At 46.9% G+C, this 19,792-nt stretch overlaps 1 protein-coding gene across 5 annotated transcripts in view; it reads right to left on the bottom strand.

Annotated features, from left to right (window-relative positions):
* Nucleotides 1-1,170: 1,170 nt before the first annotated feature.
* The window catches only part of STAT3 (signal transducer and activator of transcription 3), a 74,132-nt gene continuing 55,510 nt past the window's right edge, over nucleotides 1,171-19,792 (bottom strand). For 2 of the 5 annotated variants that reach the window (XM_047706670.1, XM_047706675.1), the window contains 16 exons: nucleotides 19,157-19,315; nucleotides 18,954-19,046; nucleotides 17,999-18,058; nucleotides 13,935-13,964; nucleotides 13,742-13,835; nucleotides 13,582-13,629; nucleotides 11,330-11,413; nucleotides 10,164-10,262; nucleotides 9,932-10,067; nucleotides 8,869-8,921; nucleotides 8,549-8,643; nucleotides 8,307-8,446; nucleotides 7,581-7,793; nucleotides 4,398-4,440; nucleotides 3,999-4,111; nucleotides 1,171-3,290 (listed from right to left, as the gene is read on the bottom strand). In XM_047706670.1, the coding sequence (XP_047562626.1) occupies nucleotides 3,235-3,290; nucleotides 3,999-4,111; nucleotides 4,398-4,440; nucleotides 7,581-7,793; nucleotides 8,307-8,446; nucleotides 8,549-8,643; nucleotides 8,869-8,921; nucleotides 9,932-10,067; nucleotides 10,164-10,262; nucleotides 11,330-11,413; nucleotides 13,582-13,629; nucleotides 13,742-13,835; nucleotides 13,935-13,964; nucleotides 17,999-18,058; nucleotides 18,954-19,046; nucleotides 19,157-19,315 (1,516 nt within the window). In that variant the 3' untranslated portion in view covers nucleotides 1,171-3,234. The remainder of the gene's footprint in view (nucleotides 3,291-3,998; nucleotides 4,112-4,397; nucleotides 4,441-7,580; nucleotides 7,794-8,306; nucleotides 8,447-8,548; nucleotides 8,644-8,868; nucleotides 8,922-9,931; nucleotides 10,068-10,163; nucleotides 10,263-11,329; nucleotides 11,414-13,581; nucleotides 13,630-13,741; nucleotides 13,836-13,934; nucleotides 13,965-17,998; nucleotides 18,059-18,953; nucleotides 19,047-19,156; nucleotides 19,316-19,792) is intronic. The other 3 variants (XM_047706673.1, XM_047706672.1, XM_047706674.1) reach the window with 3 other exon arrangements.

Here is a 19,792-nt window from a genome sequence, read left to right as displayed (position 1 = left end):
TTTCCAAAGCTACCACTCTGCTCCCTCTTCCGTGGATTAGGGGTGCCCACTAGCCCTGGAACGCAGTCTGTGCTCCTCAGAAGACAAAATGACTAGTGCTGGAGGCTTTGGGATGGGGGGTGGCAGGAATTCTGGGGCAGGGGCCAGGAGCGTTAAGATCCGGAGTCTGGGCCTCTCCTAATCAGCTACTGCTTAGGCAATCTTGAAGCCCTTGGGGGTGGAGGGCACTGTGGGGGGGTGCAGCAGAGAACGTCACCAGCAGTCCCTCCTTGCCCCGCCTCTTCTTGGACACCAGCAGGTGGCACCATCCCGCTGCCACCAGCCTGTTGAAAGGGACAGCCAGCCTGGTGACCTGGCCCTGTAGGGAAGCAGGGCGAGGACAACGGTCTCCCCATTTGGACTCTCTGGTGCCGACAGCCGACTCCAGGGGCTGTCACTGGGGCCCTGGGTGTTTGCGGGGGTACGGGTTGTGAAGCCATGATGTTTCCTCAGAGCTCAAAGAAAGGGAAGAGGGGTTTGCAGCCCGCAGGCAGGCAGCGCAGGGGCCTGCACAGGGCTGGCGGGGGTGGAGTGGCAGAGAGAACAGACGCTAATCTCCCCTTCCATCTCTGCAGGGGCTGGCAGCGCGGTCTCCATGGTGCTCGGCACCCGGGGAGGGGTGGGGAGCCAGCCGAGTGGGTGCGTTGCTGTCTGTGAATTATCACCACTGGTCGGGCAGCCAGTGAAGTGTTTCCATTCATCCCCACGGAGTGAACTGAAGGGAAAGTGATAATGGAGCAACTGTGGGAGGGGAGGCCCTGGGGCAGGGTGGGACTATCTTCACCCCAAGCCCCCTTAGGTAGCGCTTATCTGACCCAAGACAGGTTGGTGCAGCTTGTTAAGGCCTGAGGAGTGGGGGAAGGAAGAGGGAGAAAGGAGGCAGGGTTCCACGGAGACCTTTATGCAGGAGTATGACCTCCCTAGAGGCCAACGGCTAACATGGTGGGGAGGGGTTGGGTGCCCGGGGCCCCAGAGGTGGGCTGCGGAAACCAGCCTGGGAGCAGGGGCCCTCACCTCACCTCCTGTCAGCATCCAGGCTCAGCCTGTGGGTAAGGCCCCCTCAGAACTGAAGTAGGGAGGGGAAGGGGGGGGGGACTTCCAGCAGCCAGATACAGAGCTGCCACGCCCTCAGACGGTTCCTATATAACTTTTATTTCTGGAAGTTAAAGTAGATACAGCAATATACAAAAACAAAACAAAAAAACCAAAACCCCACAATAATATAAATTTTTACACTATGAAGTATACAGTGGAATCTGATGCGGTGACCAGGATAGCAGCCCACAAGCCACTGAGCAGGTAGTTTGAGCCATCTATAGGACTGGGCTGGGGATGGGCGGGGGGAGACAGCGGAGAGAAAGCAGGCAGGTCCTGGAGGGTTCGATTCTTGAAGGGAGGGGCCAAGCCTGGGCTCCTCTCAGAACTTTTGCTACAATCAGAGTTAAAACCAGATACACATGCTACCTCAAAGCCACGAACTTTACAATATCGGCTCCAGAGAAGCCTGGATCCTTGCCCCAGGTCCCTCTGATCTAAATCATCTCTCAGTTTCTGAGTTAAGCTTATTATGAAGTGAAGAGTGTTGCTGGAAAAGGGAGAGCTCTGTGCTACCTACCAACGTGTCTAGGCCGAAGGACAGGGATGGCCAAGCACAACCCCTGTCTGTCTTGGAGAGAAGGTCCCCATCCCCTTATTTCTGAACCTGGTGAGTATGGGTAAAACAAACAGCACTCCCACCAACTGGGATAAGGTGGTCCTGGACTGCCTGATCTAGTTGGGCCTCTGGGACAGAGGCGGCCCAAATACTGGAGAGCACGAAGTGTTCTGAAACGTACAGTAAATGGGGAGTGCTTCTGCTTCATCTGTGAGGCCCCAATGGGGAGAAGACAGTCACCAGCTTCATCTGCGAGGCCCCAATGGGGAGAAGACTGTCACCAGCACTGGGGGCTGAGGTGGCGGCGGGGGGAGGCCAGGGTGTACACTCCCTCACACGAGGGATAGACCTCAAGTTTATCAGTAAGCCTTTGCCCCTGGCTTAACCAAGTGAAGAAGGGATTAGAGGTGCTGCCGGAAAACATCAAGAAACCGGGATAAGAACCATATTCCCTGAGCTCAACTAGACCCTTGGCTGGGGCCCCACAGTCTGTTGTGTTCCACCTGTTAACTCTCGCCTTCTTATTCCGGGATACCCAAAAGCAAACAGAACAGGGGACCTTTAGACACTGGAAGGAGCCCTACACAAGGGAAGTAAGGTGGACAGGGAGGAAGGAAGGATCACCCCATCCCTTATAAGGCACCCACAGAACAGCCCAGGCTCTGGAACAGGAGCAGAAGTCCAGGGAGATGGGGGTGGGTGGGCTGGGGCGTCAGGAAACGACAGGTGGTAAGCACTCCTCTGCCCACCCTTACCTACTAATAGGCCAACACATTAAAGGGGAAAATAAAAACTTTGTTTATTAAAAAATGTCTAGGATGTTTAGGTTGTCCTTCAACCTTCCTATTTCATAACCAAAGGCCAAGCCACAGCTTCAGATGTCTTTTAAGGACTGGATCTGAAGCCCATTTCAGGATTTCTATAAATTATCAGCCTAAAGAAAGCTGAATGCCTAAAGCACCAAGAAGGCTATTGACTGAGTTGTCTTAAATACAGAAAAGGCTATGCCAATACAGTGTTTTTTGCCCTTTAATTTTTTTTTTTTTTAATTTAAAAAGAAACCTAGGGGCTGTGAAAGTCCTATCTTCTATTTGGTTGTTAGCAAGGTTAAAAGTGCAATGCCAGGAGTAACGTAGCTAGAGGCAGCCTGTGGCGTGAGCTTACAGAGGGATCTGCGGGCACCAGGAGGCACTTGTCCAAGGACAACATGAGCTGCTGAGAGAGGAGGGCCGGGCAGCAAGAAAAGACCAGAACATCTCCACTCTCTCTCCCTCTTGCCACCCCTTCCACATCCCCGCCGGTCACAGTCTCAGAGAACACATTCTTATTTGCATTTAGGTAAAAGCGTTATCACCCACGTTCACTCATTTCTCTATTTTTAAAAGTGCCCAGATTGCTCAAAGATAGCAGAAGTAGGAGATTAAAATCTGGAAGCACAAAGTTAGAGGAGTCTCAGACGATCTGGGGCTGGCTGTGTAAGGGTGGTGAAACACAGGTAGGTGCCTCCGTCCTTGCTCTCTGCAGCCTCAGCCCGCAGCGCCTCACATCGGGGAGGTAGCGCACTCCGAGGTCAACTCCATGTCGAACGTGAGGGACTCTGTGGGGACAGAGCGGGAGAGCTCGTTCAGTTGCCCAAGCTTGTTCAGTTCTTTCCCCAGCCCGACAGCCTGCAGGGCACGCTCCCGTAGCCCTTGGGGGGACAGAGGCTCTGCCACCACTGCCATCCAGTGTCCTTGCCCTGTATGGCCAAGACAGGGTCGGATGCTCCAGATCTACTTTCCTTCCTAGAGGGTCTGGTCTTGTGGAAGGGCTCAGCCCTCTTCCTCTCTTAACTCGTTCCCAACCATCCATGTGGAAAGATGGAAGGCTGTCCCCCTGAATGTGGCAGCCTGGGGCCCCGGGGGCGGGGAGGGGGGAACTCAGCACCAAAATGTGGCTCTTCCCACTCGAGATGGGCTGCGGCCGCACAACACCCGGCAGGGTTCAGAGACTTAGCACAAAAAAAAAAAAAAAACAAAAAAACCCCTCATTAGCTTTCTCTTGTGTATTAAGATGCTAGTACTGGGATTTATTGGGTTACAGAAAAGATATTATGAACGTTAACTTTGCTTGTTTCTTACTGCTGTTTTTCACGTGGCTACGAGAAAATTCGCGCTGATAGGCGTGGTGCACATTTGGTTTCTAAGGTAGAACATGGCTCTAGAACTTTCTACCAATCCCAGGGAGCCAGCTCTCAGCTTGGTGCATGGTACACCATGGGGGCTGACTTCCCTCCTAAGGACAGGCTCTGTCACCAAACACTCACCGAACTGCCCTCCTGCTGAGGGCTCAGCACCTTCACCATTATTTCCAAACTGCATCAATGAATCTAAAGTGCGGGGGGACATCGGCAGGTCAATGGTATTGCTGCACGTCGTTCTGTAGGAAATGGGGAGCAGCAGGAGGGGAAAGGGCCGGGTTGACAAGACACAATGGAGGAAAAAAAAAAAAAAGAACAAAACACACACACACAAGCCATCAAACTCTGGTCTCCAACAGAAAAATAAAAGCTTCAAGCTTTTTAAACACACAAGGTCACTCTGAGTACTCCACGGAGCCCAGGGCGTTCTGCCCCTTCACCGGGTGGCTGTCACCCAGTGTCCTACTCCCGGGAGAACTGAGGACACCAGAAATAAAGGTCAAATTGAGAAGGGAAGCCACTTACGGTGTCACACAGATAAACTTGGTCTTCAGGTATGGAGCAGCACCTGGGAAGAAGAAAACTGGGGTTTACTAACTGGGACCCCACTGCGGGCAGGGGGCAAGAGGAAGCCGGCTGCCTCGTCGGCACTGCAGAGCACCTCCCTCCATCCTGGAGCAGAGACTGTTTGGAGGCTCCATCTCCCCCCAGAGCTGTCCTCTGGCCACTGTGTCCTACTGGGTGTGTGAGGCGCTGGCAGCTTGGCAGTTCAAGGCTTTCCATAAAGCCTTCCTGACCTGCAGAGACTTTTCAGCACACCCTGGTCTCACCTGAGCCTCAACCACCGCCAGCCTCCTTGGTTCTTTCCCCAGATGATGGGAACACTGAGCTGCCCGCATGGGGTCTGGGGACTGCCCTCTGGCCTGGCCAAATGTCTTAGCTACAACCTCTCTGCGTGCAGGAATGCAGCTGATGTCGTCTGGGTTCCGACACAACCTAGTCCTGCTCAGACGCCAAAGTCACCGAGTCTCTAAGAGAATGCGGAAATGGCTCGTGCTGTTCCAGGGCCAGAGTCATACTTCTTGCTCCTATGGGCATTCGTCTGCCTCAACTACTTTTTAGGCAAGCCGTATTATTAATTCCCCGGCTGGACAGCAACATCACACAAAAAGCAGCCTCTCTGTGAAGGGAGGACCGTCGACTCTGGACTGAAGACAGGAGGCCTGGGCCTCGTTATGTCTTCCACAGCTAAGACACCCAGAGCAAAGCACTTTCAACCCTAAGAGGGATGGGGAAGAGTGAGAGGGAGGTGCCCATCTCAGTCATTTACAATTCCTATTCCACAGTTAGAAGTGTGGGGATTGGAGTAACCGAATTTTAGGTGCTGAATGTTTGCACCAAGAGGTCAAGGAGGCTTGGAGGCACTGGCATGAAATCTGGGGGATTCTGGTGCACAAATCACTTAGGAGGTGTGGGGCAGGGTGGGGTGGGCCAAGAGAAACAGTTACAAAGCTTCAGGTTTATAGAGAGACCGAGGAATCTGAAAGTGTGCTGACAGTCTGAGAAAAGGCATTATCAGGGGTCCTCAGACTGCCACTCAAGGTTATTTGGGGCCAAGAAATAGATTCACGTGGAGCAGAATCCAAGGACACTACCCAGGCAGGGTTCTGGGGTCTTATAAATCCACTGTGGCAAGGATCTGAGGGGAGCCGACATCCTGGACAGAGAAGGATTTAGTTCCCCAGTGATCAGGTAGCTGCGAAAGCTAGCTTCAGCCTGAGATTCAGCCAGAGCAGAAACAAAGGAGAACCGAGTCTGAAACAGGAGCCAGGGCTGTGTATAAGGCTGTCAACATACTTCATCCAATTTGTATGGTTAGGGGGCTGTCATTTTTAAGAGAGGAGTCTCGCCCTCAAGCCATCGAGAAATCCTTTGCGGGGTCTGGTGGCAAAGTTAAGAGGATGGTAGAGTCCTGGGAAAGACAATCGAGCTATCTCTGGGGACAAAAATACCTTCATGATGGAAAACAAGAGGAAATGGGCACAGATCCATCTCCTGGAGGATGCCCACTTGAATATGGGGACGGCCCCAGCACTTGGCCCACCCCATTACCATGCTCCCAACACACCAAGCCCCTCAGTGCCCACTGCTTACACTCACCTCCCCCAGGAGGCAGCACGGCACTCAAGTAATTAACTCCTTTCTCCTGCCTGGGGTCTTGGCCATTCCCCCCAGCCCCGAAAACATGGACTCCAGGCAGGAAAGGACCTTGCCTCCCGGTCACACGGGATGACTGATAATAAAGGAAGATTGGGAAACTGGATCATGAAAGCAAACTTTATTTGCTTTCATGCATTTGGACCGAAAGGTCCTCTGCAAAAGGAACAAAGAGTAGCATGTTGGGGTTGATAAGCACATCTTCCAACTGAAGCACAGCTGGAAAGCCAGATAAGTAGTAGACAGGAAGTGAGAGTTAGCTCTTCTACAGTAGAACAAAACCCCACACCAGAACAAAGGAAAGAGGGAAGTCAGTTAGCAAGCAACTCAAACTCCCTCTTCCAAGTCTGTCTTTCCCCATCGCAAGAAATTCCTCAAAAGAGGGGATTCCTAGGAAAGGGGTGTGTGCCTGGATGCGTGAGGTCTTTGCACAAAAACAGTTTTTCCAAAAACAAATGGGATAGAGAAGCTACCCTCCAAGGATCCTTTTTTTTTAAAAGATTTTATTCATTTATTTGACAGAGATCACAATTAGGCGGAGAGGCAGGCAGACAGAGAGAGAGAGAGAGGAGGAAGCAGGCTCCCCGCCCAGCTGAGAGCCCGATATGGGGCTCGATCCCAGGACTCTGGGATCATGACCTGAGCTGAAGGCAGAGGCTTTAACCCACTGAGCCACCCAGGCGCCCCATTTTGAAGAGCCCCCTGCTGGCTCTCCAATTAGGGGAAGTTTAAAAAAATAAAAGAATGGCGAACCACAGGCTCCCCATCAGGATCAGGACAGAGAAGAACCCAGAGAGCCAAAGCAGCAAATGCGGATGGGACGGATTAGAGAGCTGCCCTTCCAAGCTGATGACGCTGGCGGGTACAAGCTTACTATGAAACAATGTCTACAGACTTACAGAAACACCTGTGCTCTTGCACATGACCCAACTTAACTCAACTGCTGCACACTCTAAATCCTATCCTGCGCCCTCCCACAGGTTACACGCTCCCCCTCCACCACCACTCCCCCGCCTCTGCTGGTAAACCGCGTTCCAGTGTTGCGAACACTCATTTCCTCCAGAAAGCCTTTCTCCATCCCACACGACACTGCTCACATTGTTCAGTGATGGGGAAAAGGAAACACGCTAGACTCAAGTCTGAGCTGCAAACCTTCCAGCAGCTATTTCGTAAAAAGAGCTGTGCTGGCTGGACATCCTGCTACTAAAGAAGCCTGTTCTCGCCCTCTCAGCAGCATTTTAGGTGTTTGCGCTGAGTGTGTGTGCGCTCTTAGCCTGGCAGGATCCCTGTGGGGCAGGGACGAGTGACTCTGACTCCCCTCCTCTCTCCAACCCCATCAGCCACCCCAAAAGCACTCACTACAAAGTTCTTTCCCACAAAGAGGAATAAAACATCACCAGGCTCTTCAGGCATTTACCTGTGTATCTCCCAGGGATCCTGCAATTTTCCCCTTTCCCCAGAATTAAATGCCTGGCGCGGAAAATCAACAACTACCTGGGTCAGCTTCGGGATGCTCCTGGCTCTCTGGTCGACAGTACTTTCCAAACGCCTCCTCCTTCGGAATGTCGGGGTAGAGATAGACCAGCGGAGACACCAGGATATTGGTAGCGTCCATGATCTTATAGCCCATGATGATTTCAGCAAATGACATGTTGTTCAGCTGCTGCTTAGTATATGGTTCCACTGACTGGATCTGGGTCTTACCTGTCATGGGATATTGTAAGGGAAGATAAGGGAACCTATAGCCAGGTGATCGCAGAGAAAAGGACCCAATTTATTCTTCCTTAAAAGGGAAAGTCTTATGCCAACCTAGCTCCTGAGCCCTGAATATCCTGTCTCGTCAGTGGGCACTGTGGAAATGCCCAGCTGCCTTCTGGAGAGATGACCCAGGCGGCTCACAGACAATATATCTGAAGAACTACTTGCATAAGGTGTTATTAACAAGACCGGTAAGAAAGGAGATGAAGAATGAGGTTAAAATGGCAAATATTTCTAGGCAAATATTAGCCCCCGAAGTAAGCAAAACAAATCTGGCAAACAACCCTCCAGCTGAAAGAATTTGGAGAGAAGAATTCACTGTAAAGCGTCACTTCAAGTCCAAGGTAGGGGAGTGCGAAGCCATCTTTGCCCACTAGGGGGCAGTGGATGCTTGAAACTAGCAGCCGTGGGGACGGCAGGAACTACCACCAGGTGGGTCCGGTTAGAGTCCCAACTTACCGCTGATGTCCTTCTCTACCCAAGTGAAGGTGACACCTCCTTCTTTGCTGCTTTCACTGAACCGTAGCAGGAAGGTGCCTGGGGGCTTGGTGCTCAAGATGGCCCGCTCCCGCTCCTTACTGATAAAACCCATTATGTACCTGGAGCCAAAGAAAAGCAAAAAGAGGGTCTCCACCACTGGCCTCCAAGAGAGCAGGTGACTTGTTACACACGTGCACTCCGCCAGACACATTTCAACCTACCCTTCATTCCAAAGAGCGAGGATGTACTTTTTCACAAGGTCAATGATATTGTCTAGCCAAACCCAGAAGGAGAAGCCTTTGCCAGCCATGTTTTCCTGAAGAAAAGAATAATGGGAAAGCTGTCTACCCTCCCAACCGCCTCCTTCCTTGGGGCACGATGCCACCAAAATCCCCAGGCCCATCTACCCTCAAGTAGATCCTACTGGCCACAAGACCATGAGTCTTCAGCCTTCAAGCCCAGTACCATCCAGGACAACCTCACAGGTGAGCACTCCCTCCCACTCCCAGAGGCAGCCCGAGGATTTAACAAGATGGCTTACTTTGCAAAATTTAGCCCACGTAATCTGACACCCTGAATAGTTCACACCGGGTCCTGAAGGAAAAAAAGAATAAAGCGGTGTAATTCACAACTTTGAATCAAGGTCTTCTTTTCTTTTTTTAAGAAGATTTTTATTTATTTATTTGACAGAGAGAGATCACAAGTAGGCAGAGAGGCAGGCAGAGAGAGAGGGGGAAGCAGGCTCCCTGCTGAACAGAAAGCCTGATGCAGGGCTCCATCCCAGAACCCTGGGATCATGACCTGAGCCGAAGGCAGAGGCTTAACCCACTGAGCCACCCAGAGCCCACGGTCTTATTTTCTTGTAAAAGAACACACATTCATACACATCTATCCCACAATGGGCTGAGACACCACTGGCTTCCACGTGCTTGAAGCTTCCTACTGTTGTATGCATGCCTGTGCTTGCACACGGATACACATATCCACCCTCACAAAACCCCATCATCAGAGCACCTGGGGTGTGGTGGTGGATGACATGTTAAGTCTCTCCCCCCACCCCACCCCCCACCTCCTCCTCATCTTGGTGTGGTGGACTGGGGACCAGTAGCATACACAAATAAGCTGACAGTGTTAGAGGCTCATGTTTGGGGACAGCACAGGATAAAGCTGCTTTCAGTCCAGGAAGCATGCAAAATAGAGCATTGAAAAAAAAATTTTTTTTTCAGGAGAAAAAAAATTTAAAAAAGCCTCCAGTTTATTGAAGAAACAGACAGAGATGTCAAGCTTTTACCTCTGCCTTCTAACACGCACTTAAAAAAAAAAAAAAACCCTCTTCCTACGGCTAGACAAAGTGGTGCTCTGGAAGGGTGAGGGGTCTGGCCACCAGGAGAAGAGATATCTGCCACCCACCTCAGAAATGATCACTGGGAGGCGAGCTTCCTCTGCCTCCCACCTCCGCGGGCACCCCCCACCCCCCTAACTGCACAAGCACATGTTTCCTAGCCCCAGCGGGAGCCTCACTCAGCACATTTTCCTGAAAACAGCCCCACGGGCCAGATTCCTTTTCTGAGGATGGCAACAGGGAAAAGAGGGAAAATGCTGACCTAAGAGTTTCTCAGCCAATGTCGTCAACTGCTCAATGCTCAGCCCTCGCTTTGTGGTGGAGGAGAACTGCCAGCTCAGCACCTCGGCCACTTGATCCCAGGTGCCAATCGGGGGCTTGGTGAAGAAGTTCACGTTCTGTTGAAAATAACACGGTTGCTCAGTGAGATGAGACAGCGGTGCCCGAGGACCCACATGAGGGACGACAACGGTTTCCAGAGGACGGGCGCCTACCTTGGGGTTGTTGGTCAGCATGTTATACCACAGGATTGATGCCCAGGCGTTTGGCATCTGACAGATGTTGGAGATCACCACAACTGGCAAGGAATGGGTCTGTGGAGAAAGTAGGCAATGAGCTGGGGAGGCACAGGGCCCTCCCAGCATCACTCTTCAGCCATACTTGCAGGTTTTGGAATAAAAGAATATGCCGTGAACTACACCTACCGCCAACTTTTGGGGAAGAGCGTGGCTGAGTCAGCTCAACAGCCAGGGTGGAGAGAATGCCAAACATGGGCCACAGGACACAACCAGGAACTTGAAAATCTGACTTGCTCAAACCTGGAACTCACAGCCCTCTGATTCCCCATCTATAAAACCTGGAAGGCAGCCTCTGGGAACTGAAGCTGTATCTGCCCATTAAAAGAGAGGTCCCAGGAGGCAAAGACAAGGATTTTTGCTTTCTTCAGATCCATCTTTTAACTTCAAGATCAAGAAAGTCGGTAAAAAGAGAAGGCAAAGGGCATGAATGCCTGTGTACTAAAACACTGGCTGTCTAAAGATTATTTTGCCCAAACCTTATAAAGTCAATGATAACTAATTTCTAAATACAGATTCTTCACATCAAGTCTGCTAAAAGCGGACTTTATAGTTGACCCTTGAACAACATGGGTTTGAACTGCATGGGTCCATTTATACGTGGATGATTTTTTTTTTTTTTTAAAACAGAGTACAGGACTGTAAATGTATTTTCTCTCATGATTTTCTTAGCAACATTATCTTTTCTCTAGCTTACTTATTGTAAGAATACAACATAGAAAACATGTGACATACAAAATGTGAGCTCATAGACTATGCTACCAGGAAGGCTTCCAGTCAACAACAGGCTGTAAGTTGTTAGGTTTGGGGTGGGGGTCAAAAGTTACACCCAGATTTTCAACTGGGCAGGCGGTTGGCACCCCTAATCCGTGCTGTTCAATGGTCAAGAAGTACATCTTCTAAGCACTCAAGCAAGACTCTACTTTCATTGGGATACGCTGAGGTTTGGGGAGAAAAGCAAAAATAAACAAAGTGCTGAGCAGAGAGTCATCTCTCTACCGTCTCTAGAAAAAGTCCCAACTAGAGGTTCTTGTCCTCAATCACCCCCGCACGCAGCCCCATCCCAACTCTGTGGCAGAACTCACCTCAAGGTCAATCTTGAGGCCTTGGTGATAGACCTCAGTCTCAAATGTGATCAGGTGCAGCTCCTCGGTAACAATCAGGGAGGCCTACAACAACAAGGAGGACACTCTCTTCCTCAGAGAATATGGCCCTGGACACTAACAGCCATGGCTGGGGAGAGTGATAGGCCACAGCCACGCTGCACCAAGAAGGGCAGTTCACCAGGAGGCCATGGACACGCAGCCAGGGACACAACTCTGAGCACATGCGGTCTACGACTCTTAAGTGCTATGATCTTCAAACTCATCCTTTACTGGTTTTATCAGACTAATACAGACCCAAGAGTTTATCTGTAAAACGGGGAAGAACACCTGTACCCATTACCCAGTTTAAGGAAAAGACTGTTACCACTGAGATTCTCAGGGTGGCCTTCCCCACTGCCATCCCTGTCCTTGCTCCCTCAGATCTAACTGCTGGGTTAGTTTTTGGGTTTGGGTTTTGGGTTTATCATTTCCTAGCTTTTCTTTATGGCTTTACCATATTTCTATCTCTAATAACGTATGCGCTGTTTAGTTTTGGATGTTTGTGAACCTAATACAGATGGAACCTTACCCCTATGTACTGGGGTGCCTCACTTTTTGCGTCCGCGGCTGTATGACTCTGCTGGTTATTCATATTTACAGCTATATCGTATTCCATCATAGGACTCTACACCAAATCCTTTATCCACTCCATGGTGACGGTGGGCTGCATTTAGGACTTACCGTCAGGCTGCTGTGACATTTTGTACATGTCTTCTCACACATATGTGCAAAGATTTGTCTTCTGTTAAATCCTGGGAGTGGCACTGCTGGTTCATTTTTTATAATCCCAAACTGTTCTCTGAATTGTTTATACTCCCACCAGCAATACTGCAATCTTATTTTCAGTGAGACTTCCAATGAATTTTCAGAAACACAATTCCAATTCATTTTTTTTAAAGATTTTTTTCTTTAATTTATTTGACAGACAGAGATCGCAAGTAGGCAGACAGGCAGGCAGAGAGAGAGAGAGAAAGAGAGGAGGAAGCAGGCTCCTGCTGAGCAGAGAGCCCGATGTGGGACTCGATTCCAGGACCCTGGGATCATGACCTGAGCCGAAGGCAAAGGCTTTAACCCACTGAGCCACCCAGGTGCCCCAATTCCAATTCATTTTTAAAACACTTTTTTTCTAACTATAAAAATAATATATGTTCAGTTTAAAATACAATTATTATGGAGATAGGAGAGAGCAGTCCCGGGCACTGACAGCAGCAAAAATACATCAACACTGGTATATATTCTTTGAGAATTCTGGAATACATACACGAATGGACAAAAAACTGTGTAGCATGCTTTGCAAACAAATATACTAATTTACTACTCAAATGATTTTGCATCTTACTTTTTCTTTTCTTTTTTTTTTTTTTAAGTAGGTTCCACATCCAATGTGGGGCTTGAATTCATAATCCCAGATCAAGAGTCACCCATGCTCTACCCCGTATCTTGCTTTTTCAAAACAAACATGCCACATACATTTTTCTATGTTGTTGAACTTCATTCACTCTTAATAGTCAAGTACTATAAATTCATTTTTTTAAAAAAGGTTTGCTGCATTTTAGAGAGGAGGGAAGACTGGGTCAGGACATAAACACCAGAAAAAGAACAGGGTGTCACAATCTTTTCAAAAGATTAAAAACCAGTTTCTGGTCACATTTATCTATTTTTTAAAAAATTTTATTATTGACACCAAGCATTCAATAATCTGAATCAGAGGGAGGGAGACAATAAGGGAAATAGGGGGAGGGGTTTTATTCTTTTTCTTTTTCTTAGATGTTTAACCCCAACTTAATTACAACCTTCAATGGCCCCTCAGTGAGAAAAACAGGTCACCAAAAATGGAGCCAAGCCATCTCAGCCAGCAGAAGTTGGAAGGGAATCTGGAAAGCCCCAGGCAAGGTGGAAAACTTCTTTTCTACCAAATGGGTGTGGGTAAGTCAGTCAGGGACTTTCCACTCCTCCTTCAAGATGAGCCAACTCCCACCAACTCCCAGGACAATCATGGAAATGCTCCAAGCTGGAGAACTCCAGAGCAGATGTGACTTCTGACCATGTCATTCTGAGCTGCGGTGATTTTTCTGTATGACTACAGCTTAACCACAGGTTGGTGTCTCTAATTCTGGGCAACAGGAAGGCTCTTGTTCTCTCCCCATCAAAGAAGACCCTCCCAGGTGGCTACCATTCCCAATAATACTCACGTCACAATTGGCTCGGCCCCCGTTACCACATCTTTGCTCTCTCAGGGTCTGTAAGAGAGGCAGGGAACACCTGCGTCACGTGAGGCTCCCCCTGCCACCAACCTCCCTCTCCCTCTTCCCAACTCCCCGGGAGACGCAGACCCAGGCTTCCCCCTTGTACCAGGTGTTTGAATTCTGCAGACAGGCTGCCATTGTTGGACTCTTCCATGTTCATCACTTTTGTGTTTGTGCCCAGAATGTTAAACTTCCGGGACCTGAATCACAGCAGAGAAACCAAGCACGCAGGTGACTGGGCAGCCAGAAGACAAAGTCAGATTAAGCAAATCAAAAGGAAGCCTCTAGGCTGAACTTACCCTCTGAGAGCTGCAACATCCCCGGAGTCTCTGTGAAGAATATAAACTGGTGTTAATAAAACTGGCCCCGGGTTTCTTTGAAAAGTCTACTTTGAATACCTGTCATTTACTCTGCTGGAAAAACCACTGTTTTCCAGGGAATTTCTAGAAATGATTCAATTACATTTTATATGGGCAACATGACAACCCTCTCCGTACCTACCCAGCATCACCTCTCCCTTCCCAAGAGACCCTTGGTTCTGCTCAAGTGTCTTCCTGTGCCCACCTCCAGGGGATCCTGACTGTTGAGTACATCAGAGCACAGCATGCCCACAGTGCAGCGGTCCTGGGGGTGCAGACATGACCTCCACTGTCTCCCTCAGGCTGGGAAGGAGTTACAACCCAGCTGGATTTACTTTTTCCACAGCTTCAACTGAACAGAAGCAAGGAAGCATAGGACCTTAATTACCAGAAGCAGCCATACTGGAACTCAGAAGGGAATGTTACAAAGCTGATGATACTCATGATGGCCGAGGCGGCAGACGGAAGATACTGGGTCCTGGGTGACGTAAGTGAGTCACTAATCTCACTGTCAGGAACTTGCCCTAACTGTGCATTTCCAGTTACACTGGGCTGCAAATTTCCTTATTATTTAAGCCACACTGGACTTTCTGTAAAGGTTTATGGTTACCGGTAACTCAGACCATCCCATCTAGTATTAGCTGGAAACATTCCCCCTGGTGTGTCCAGTGTCTTTTGCTCTACTGTGTTTGAATATATGGTTTTTTATATAGTCGCATTTCTCATTCTTTCTTTTTTTTTTATTATTTTAAGTATTATCTTAAAAGTGGTTCTCCATTGCTATATATGCACTAGTATAGCTCCTATTTATTAAATAGAGCATTTTGTGTGGGTTTATAGATTAAAACTGATTAAATTTTAAGCCATTCAGAAGATATCTTTCCATATATCACATTTAAGAGTCTTGTTACCAGGAAATCCTCCCTTGTGTTTAATCTAGACTTCCTTTTTATTTTTATTTTTATTTTTTTTAAGATTTTTATTTGAGAGAGGGAGAATGAGCAGGGAGCAAGGGCAGAGAGAGAAGGAGAGAGAAGGAGCCTGACTTGGGGCTCGATCCCAGGAGTCTGGGATCATGATCTGAGCCAAAGGCAGCACTTAACTGACTGAGCCACTCAGGCGCCCCTCTAGATTTCCTTTTTAGAAAAAAAAAAATTGTGTATTATACCTTTGATATATAACTGATGAACAATAAAGTGCACTACTGAAAATGTATGTGGATAAGGTCTGACATATGTATGTACATACGCTACACATACCTGTGAAATCACCAGCACAAACTAGATAATGAACAGACCCATCATCCCCAAAGTTTCCCCATGCCCATTTGCAATCTATTCCCGACTCCCACATCCCACCCCACCCCACCTCTGTCCCCAGGCCACCACTGATCTGCTTTCAGTCCCCATAGATTCATTTTCATTTCTAGAATTCTACGTAAATGGAAACTAAAGGACGAGTCTTTTTTTCTTCGTTTGGCTTCTTTCACGGAGTGTAATTATTCTGAGATTTCTTATGCGTTGTAAGTTATCAGTAGTTCATTCCTCTTTATTGGTGAATAGTCCATTCATAGAAAGACCATAAATTATGACGTTCCGGTGGCGCAGCTGGTTAGTGCACACTTATAGATATGCCACAAAATTTGTTTATTTGTTCCCCAATTAATGGACATTTCTGTATAGCCCTGTGTGTGGATATATACTCTCATTTCTTTTGGGTTAATACCTTGGAGTGGAATAGGCAGCTCCTAGGGTAGGTGCATGTTTTGTTTAACTGGTAGGAAACTGCCAAGTTCTTTTCCAAAGTGGTTTTATCATTTTGTGATTTTACCATCATTATATTATATATACATTCACCTACATGTATTTAAGATACATGAGTTTTTTTTTTAAAGATTTTATTTGTTTATTTGACAGAGAGAGATCACAAGTAGACAGAGAGGCAGGCAGAGAAAGAGAGAGAGAGAGAGGGAAGCAGGCTCCCTGCTGAGCAGAGAGCCCGATACGGGACTCGATCCCAGGACCCTGAGATCATGACCTGAGCTGAAGGCAGCGGCTTAACCCACTGAGCCACCCAGGCGCCCCAAGATACATGAGTTTAAACATACAGATACATCTGATGGTTAGCAAACATCTTGAAAACAAAACAACTTGAAACTCAAAACAACTTGAGTTTCTCATTCAAATCCTCTCCAATAGCAAGTCTTCCCAAAACTCCTTCCCGAATAATCCATCCTTCACTCACCGATCTGAGGTATCATTTTAAACATATATGAATTCTTTATATAAACTTGAAGGTCTATTTCTGGACTCAAGATTTTATTTCAATGGTCAATTAGTTTATTCCTGCACTAGTAACACACTCATTTAGTAGCTGAAACTACATTTTAGTATCTGGCCAGGCATCTTCTCATACCACTCCCACTTATTTTTATTCATTAAAACTTTTTTTTCGGAAGTGAAATGGTGGTCACGAGGGACTGGGAGGATAGGGAAATGGGGGCTTGTTGTCAATGGATGTAGTTTCCATGTTGCAAGATGAAGAAGTTGTGAGATCTGTTGCACAACAATGTGAATATACTTAACACCATATACGTAAAAATGAATAAGATGATAAATTTTATGTTAAGATTTTTTACCCTAAAGATAAATAAATACATCCATTTTTTAAAAAAACTATCTTTGTGGAGTGCCTGTGCGGCTCAGTCAGTTAGTTAAGCACCTGCCTGCGGCTCAGGTCATGATCTCAGGGTCCTGGGATTGAGCCCCATGTCAGGCTCCCTGCTCAGTGGGGAGTCTGCTTCTCCCTCTCCCTCTCTCTCTGCTCGTGTTTCCTCTCTCTCTCTCAAATAAATAAAATCTAAAAAAACCCTAAAAAACAAAAACTATCTTTGCTTATTTTTCTCATCTAAGCTACAACTTGAAGAGTTAAGTCAAAGAGTTTAAGAAATTCTATTCACTCGGGACGCCTGGGTGGCTCAGTTGGTTAAGCAGCTGCCTTCGGCTCAGGTCATGATCCCGGCGTCCTGGGATCGAGTCCCACATTGGGCTCCTTGCTCATCAGAGAGCCTGCTTCTCCCTCTGCCTCTGCCTGCCATTCTGTCTGTCTGTGCTTGCTCTCTCTCCCTCTCTCTCTCTGACAAATAAATAAATAAAATCTTAAAAAAAAAAAAAAAAGAAATTCTATTCACATTTTGCTTGGTGTCACATTAACTGAGAAGAACCAACATCTTTATAATAAAAGTCTGCAATCCAGAAATATGATTTTTTCATCACTTTTTACAATATCCCTTCCTCATAAAATTTCACAATTTTCTTCAAAGAGCCCTTAAACATTTCTGTTAAGTTTATTCCAATGTATTTTTTTACCTTTTTGCTTGTTGTGAAATCATTTTTTCTATTATAATTTCTGACTGGTTAATGCTAATGTATGGCTGAAGTTATTAATTTTTGTTTGTTTATTTATTAAACCTATCGCCTTCCGTAAGTCCCTTATTTCATTAGTAATTATTTTCCAATTCATTCTCATGGTAATTTCCAGATACTTCCATCACCAAAAATGAAGGATCATTTTATTTTTCAAATCTCTTCAAAGTGTATGTGCATTTTAATTTTTGAAAAGTATAGTTAAATTTTGAGAAGTATGTATTCCATTATGTGGTGGAACAATAAAAAGCACGAACAATAAAAAGCATCAATTTTTCCCATATAGTCAGGGTTTTATATGATATGCATAAATTACATTTATAGGTAAAAAAATTAAATAAAAATGGGAACCCAGAGTCACAACCGCAATCACAACTCACATCTGTATCACCAGCTTTATGATTTTGTTCAGGCACGTAAATGACAATGCACTACAAGACTTTTGAAAACTTTTGTTCAAAAAATGAAGATTCCCTGAATGGAGATAAAGTCTCTAAGGTCACATGATTATCTAAGTTCTCATTTCTGTTTCTCATTTGAAAAAAAGAAAAAAGAAGAGTGAAGATACAGAGTACTTACTTGTCAATGCACACTTTAATTTTAAGCTGATAATTTAACTCAGGGAACTTGACCAGCAATCTGTTTCAAAAAAGGGGAAAAAAAAGTTTTTGAGTAAAGAAAAAAAATATCAGTTAAAAAAGAAAAAAGTCAGTAGGCTCCCCTCCAAGCAACTCTTATTTAGAGGAATATAAAAATTCACAACCCTTTGTTTCTAAAAGGTGAAAAAAGCATAATCCCAAATTCCTCTTCCTGCTAGTAGTGCGTCTTTGACCTTATGCCGAGTATCACCTCTTCGGGCCAAGAGGTACTGAAAGAAAGCCTAAGAACCTCGAACTTGGACAAAGTTGTGAGAGATTCACAAAAGAATAGTAAAAGTCGTTTCATGAGAAGTATTACAGGAATACGAGCTCCGCAGCTGGTGTTCTTTCTGTTAAACCTGAAACCTAACACCAAGTTTCTGAAGAGGGAAATTTCACTGCAGAAGGGCAAACCCCAACATACCTGTTCTTACTTAGGTGTGAAAGCCACACACATACCTCCCGCCCCCCCACCTCCTTCCCCTCCAACCCCACCCCCCCACAAGGCACACCACCCATCTGCTCCGGGGCTTCTTAGCTTCTGGATCTCAAAGCCTTACTCATTCTCTTAAAATCCTTAGGGAAAAGTAGACTCCAAGAACAGAAAATAACCAGCATTATTCTGCCTCTGCTGCAGGACAGAAGGAGACACAACAGCCTAAGACTACAAGCCTGAAATTATAGGACCAAGCCCAGTAATCTCCAAAAGAGGTAACCATTCCTTGGCTTTTGACAGGAGAATCAAGGAGCAAGCTGGTATTATGTCAACAAATTCCATACCTGCCATCCTACCGCCTGTGACGCCTGGAAAGGACAACCGTGGCCACCAACTCTGCTCTCATCCTAAGAGCGTCTCTCAATAAAATATCTAGCAAAAGAGGAAGAGCGGGGCCCACCTGACTTTGGTAGTGAACTGGACTCCAGTCTTGATGACCAATGGCCGGTCAGGGTGCATGGGCATACAGGGCTGCCGCTCGACCACGAAGGCACTGAAAGGCAAAAAGAGGGACAGCGGTCCACATGCTTCACAGAGAACCGGTCTTCGTCCTGTGCCTCCGAAGCAAGAGGATAAGGGAAAGAAACCAGAATTCTAAGTTACCTTTTCATTAAGTTTCTAAACAGCTCTACAATCCTCTCCTCCAGCATTGGCCGGTGCTGTACGATGGGATCCCCCTTGTAGGACACTTTCTGCTGCAACTCCTCTAGTTTCTTAATTTGTTGGCGGGTCTGAAGTTGAGATTCCGCTAATGAGGTTATCCTGCCAATAAAATAAGAAAGCTATTAGTTACCCATGTGAGTGCACACCAGGGAGCTGGAGAAGAGGCAGGGAATCCCACAGATACAAACACCACCATGCAGACCCCTCAAATCATAAAGGGAAATTTTTTTTTTATTGTGGTAAAATATATATTGCATAAAATTGATCATTTTAAGTGTGTAATTCAGTGGTATTAAATAAGAAAAAGCGGGGGGGGGGTGGCTGACTTAGTCAGGAGAGCATGTGACTCCTGATCTCAAGTCATGAGTTCAAGCCCCACACTGGGCATAGAGCTTACTAAAATATTAAAGTAAAAATATGAAAAGGGGAATCTATTTTGTTTTTTTAAAAACAGTCCCTTCCTGGGCGCCTGGGTCGCTCAGTGGGTTAAGCCGCTGCCTTCGGCTCAGGTCATAATCTCAGGGTCCTGGGATCGAGTCCCGAATCGGGCTCTCTGCTCAGCAGGAAGCCTGCTTC

This window comes from Lutra lutra, chromosome 16 (assembly GCF_902655055.1).
Source record: "Lutra lutra chromosome 16, mLutLut1.2, whole genome shotgun sequence".
Lineage (NCBI taxonomy): Eukaryota > Metazoa > Chordata > Mammalia > Carnivora > Mustelidae > Lutra > Lutra lutra.
Note: the sequence above shows the minus strand (reverse complement) of the source record. Positions and strands in the feature narration are given on the sequence as shown.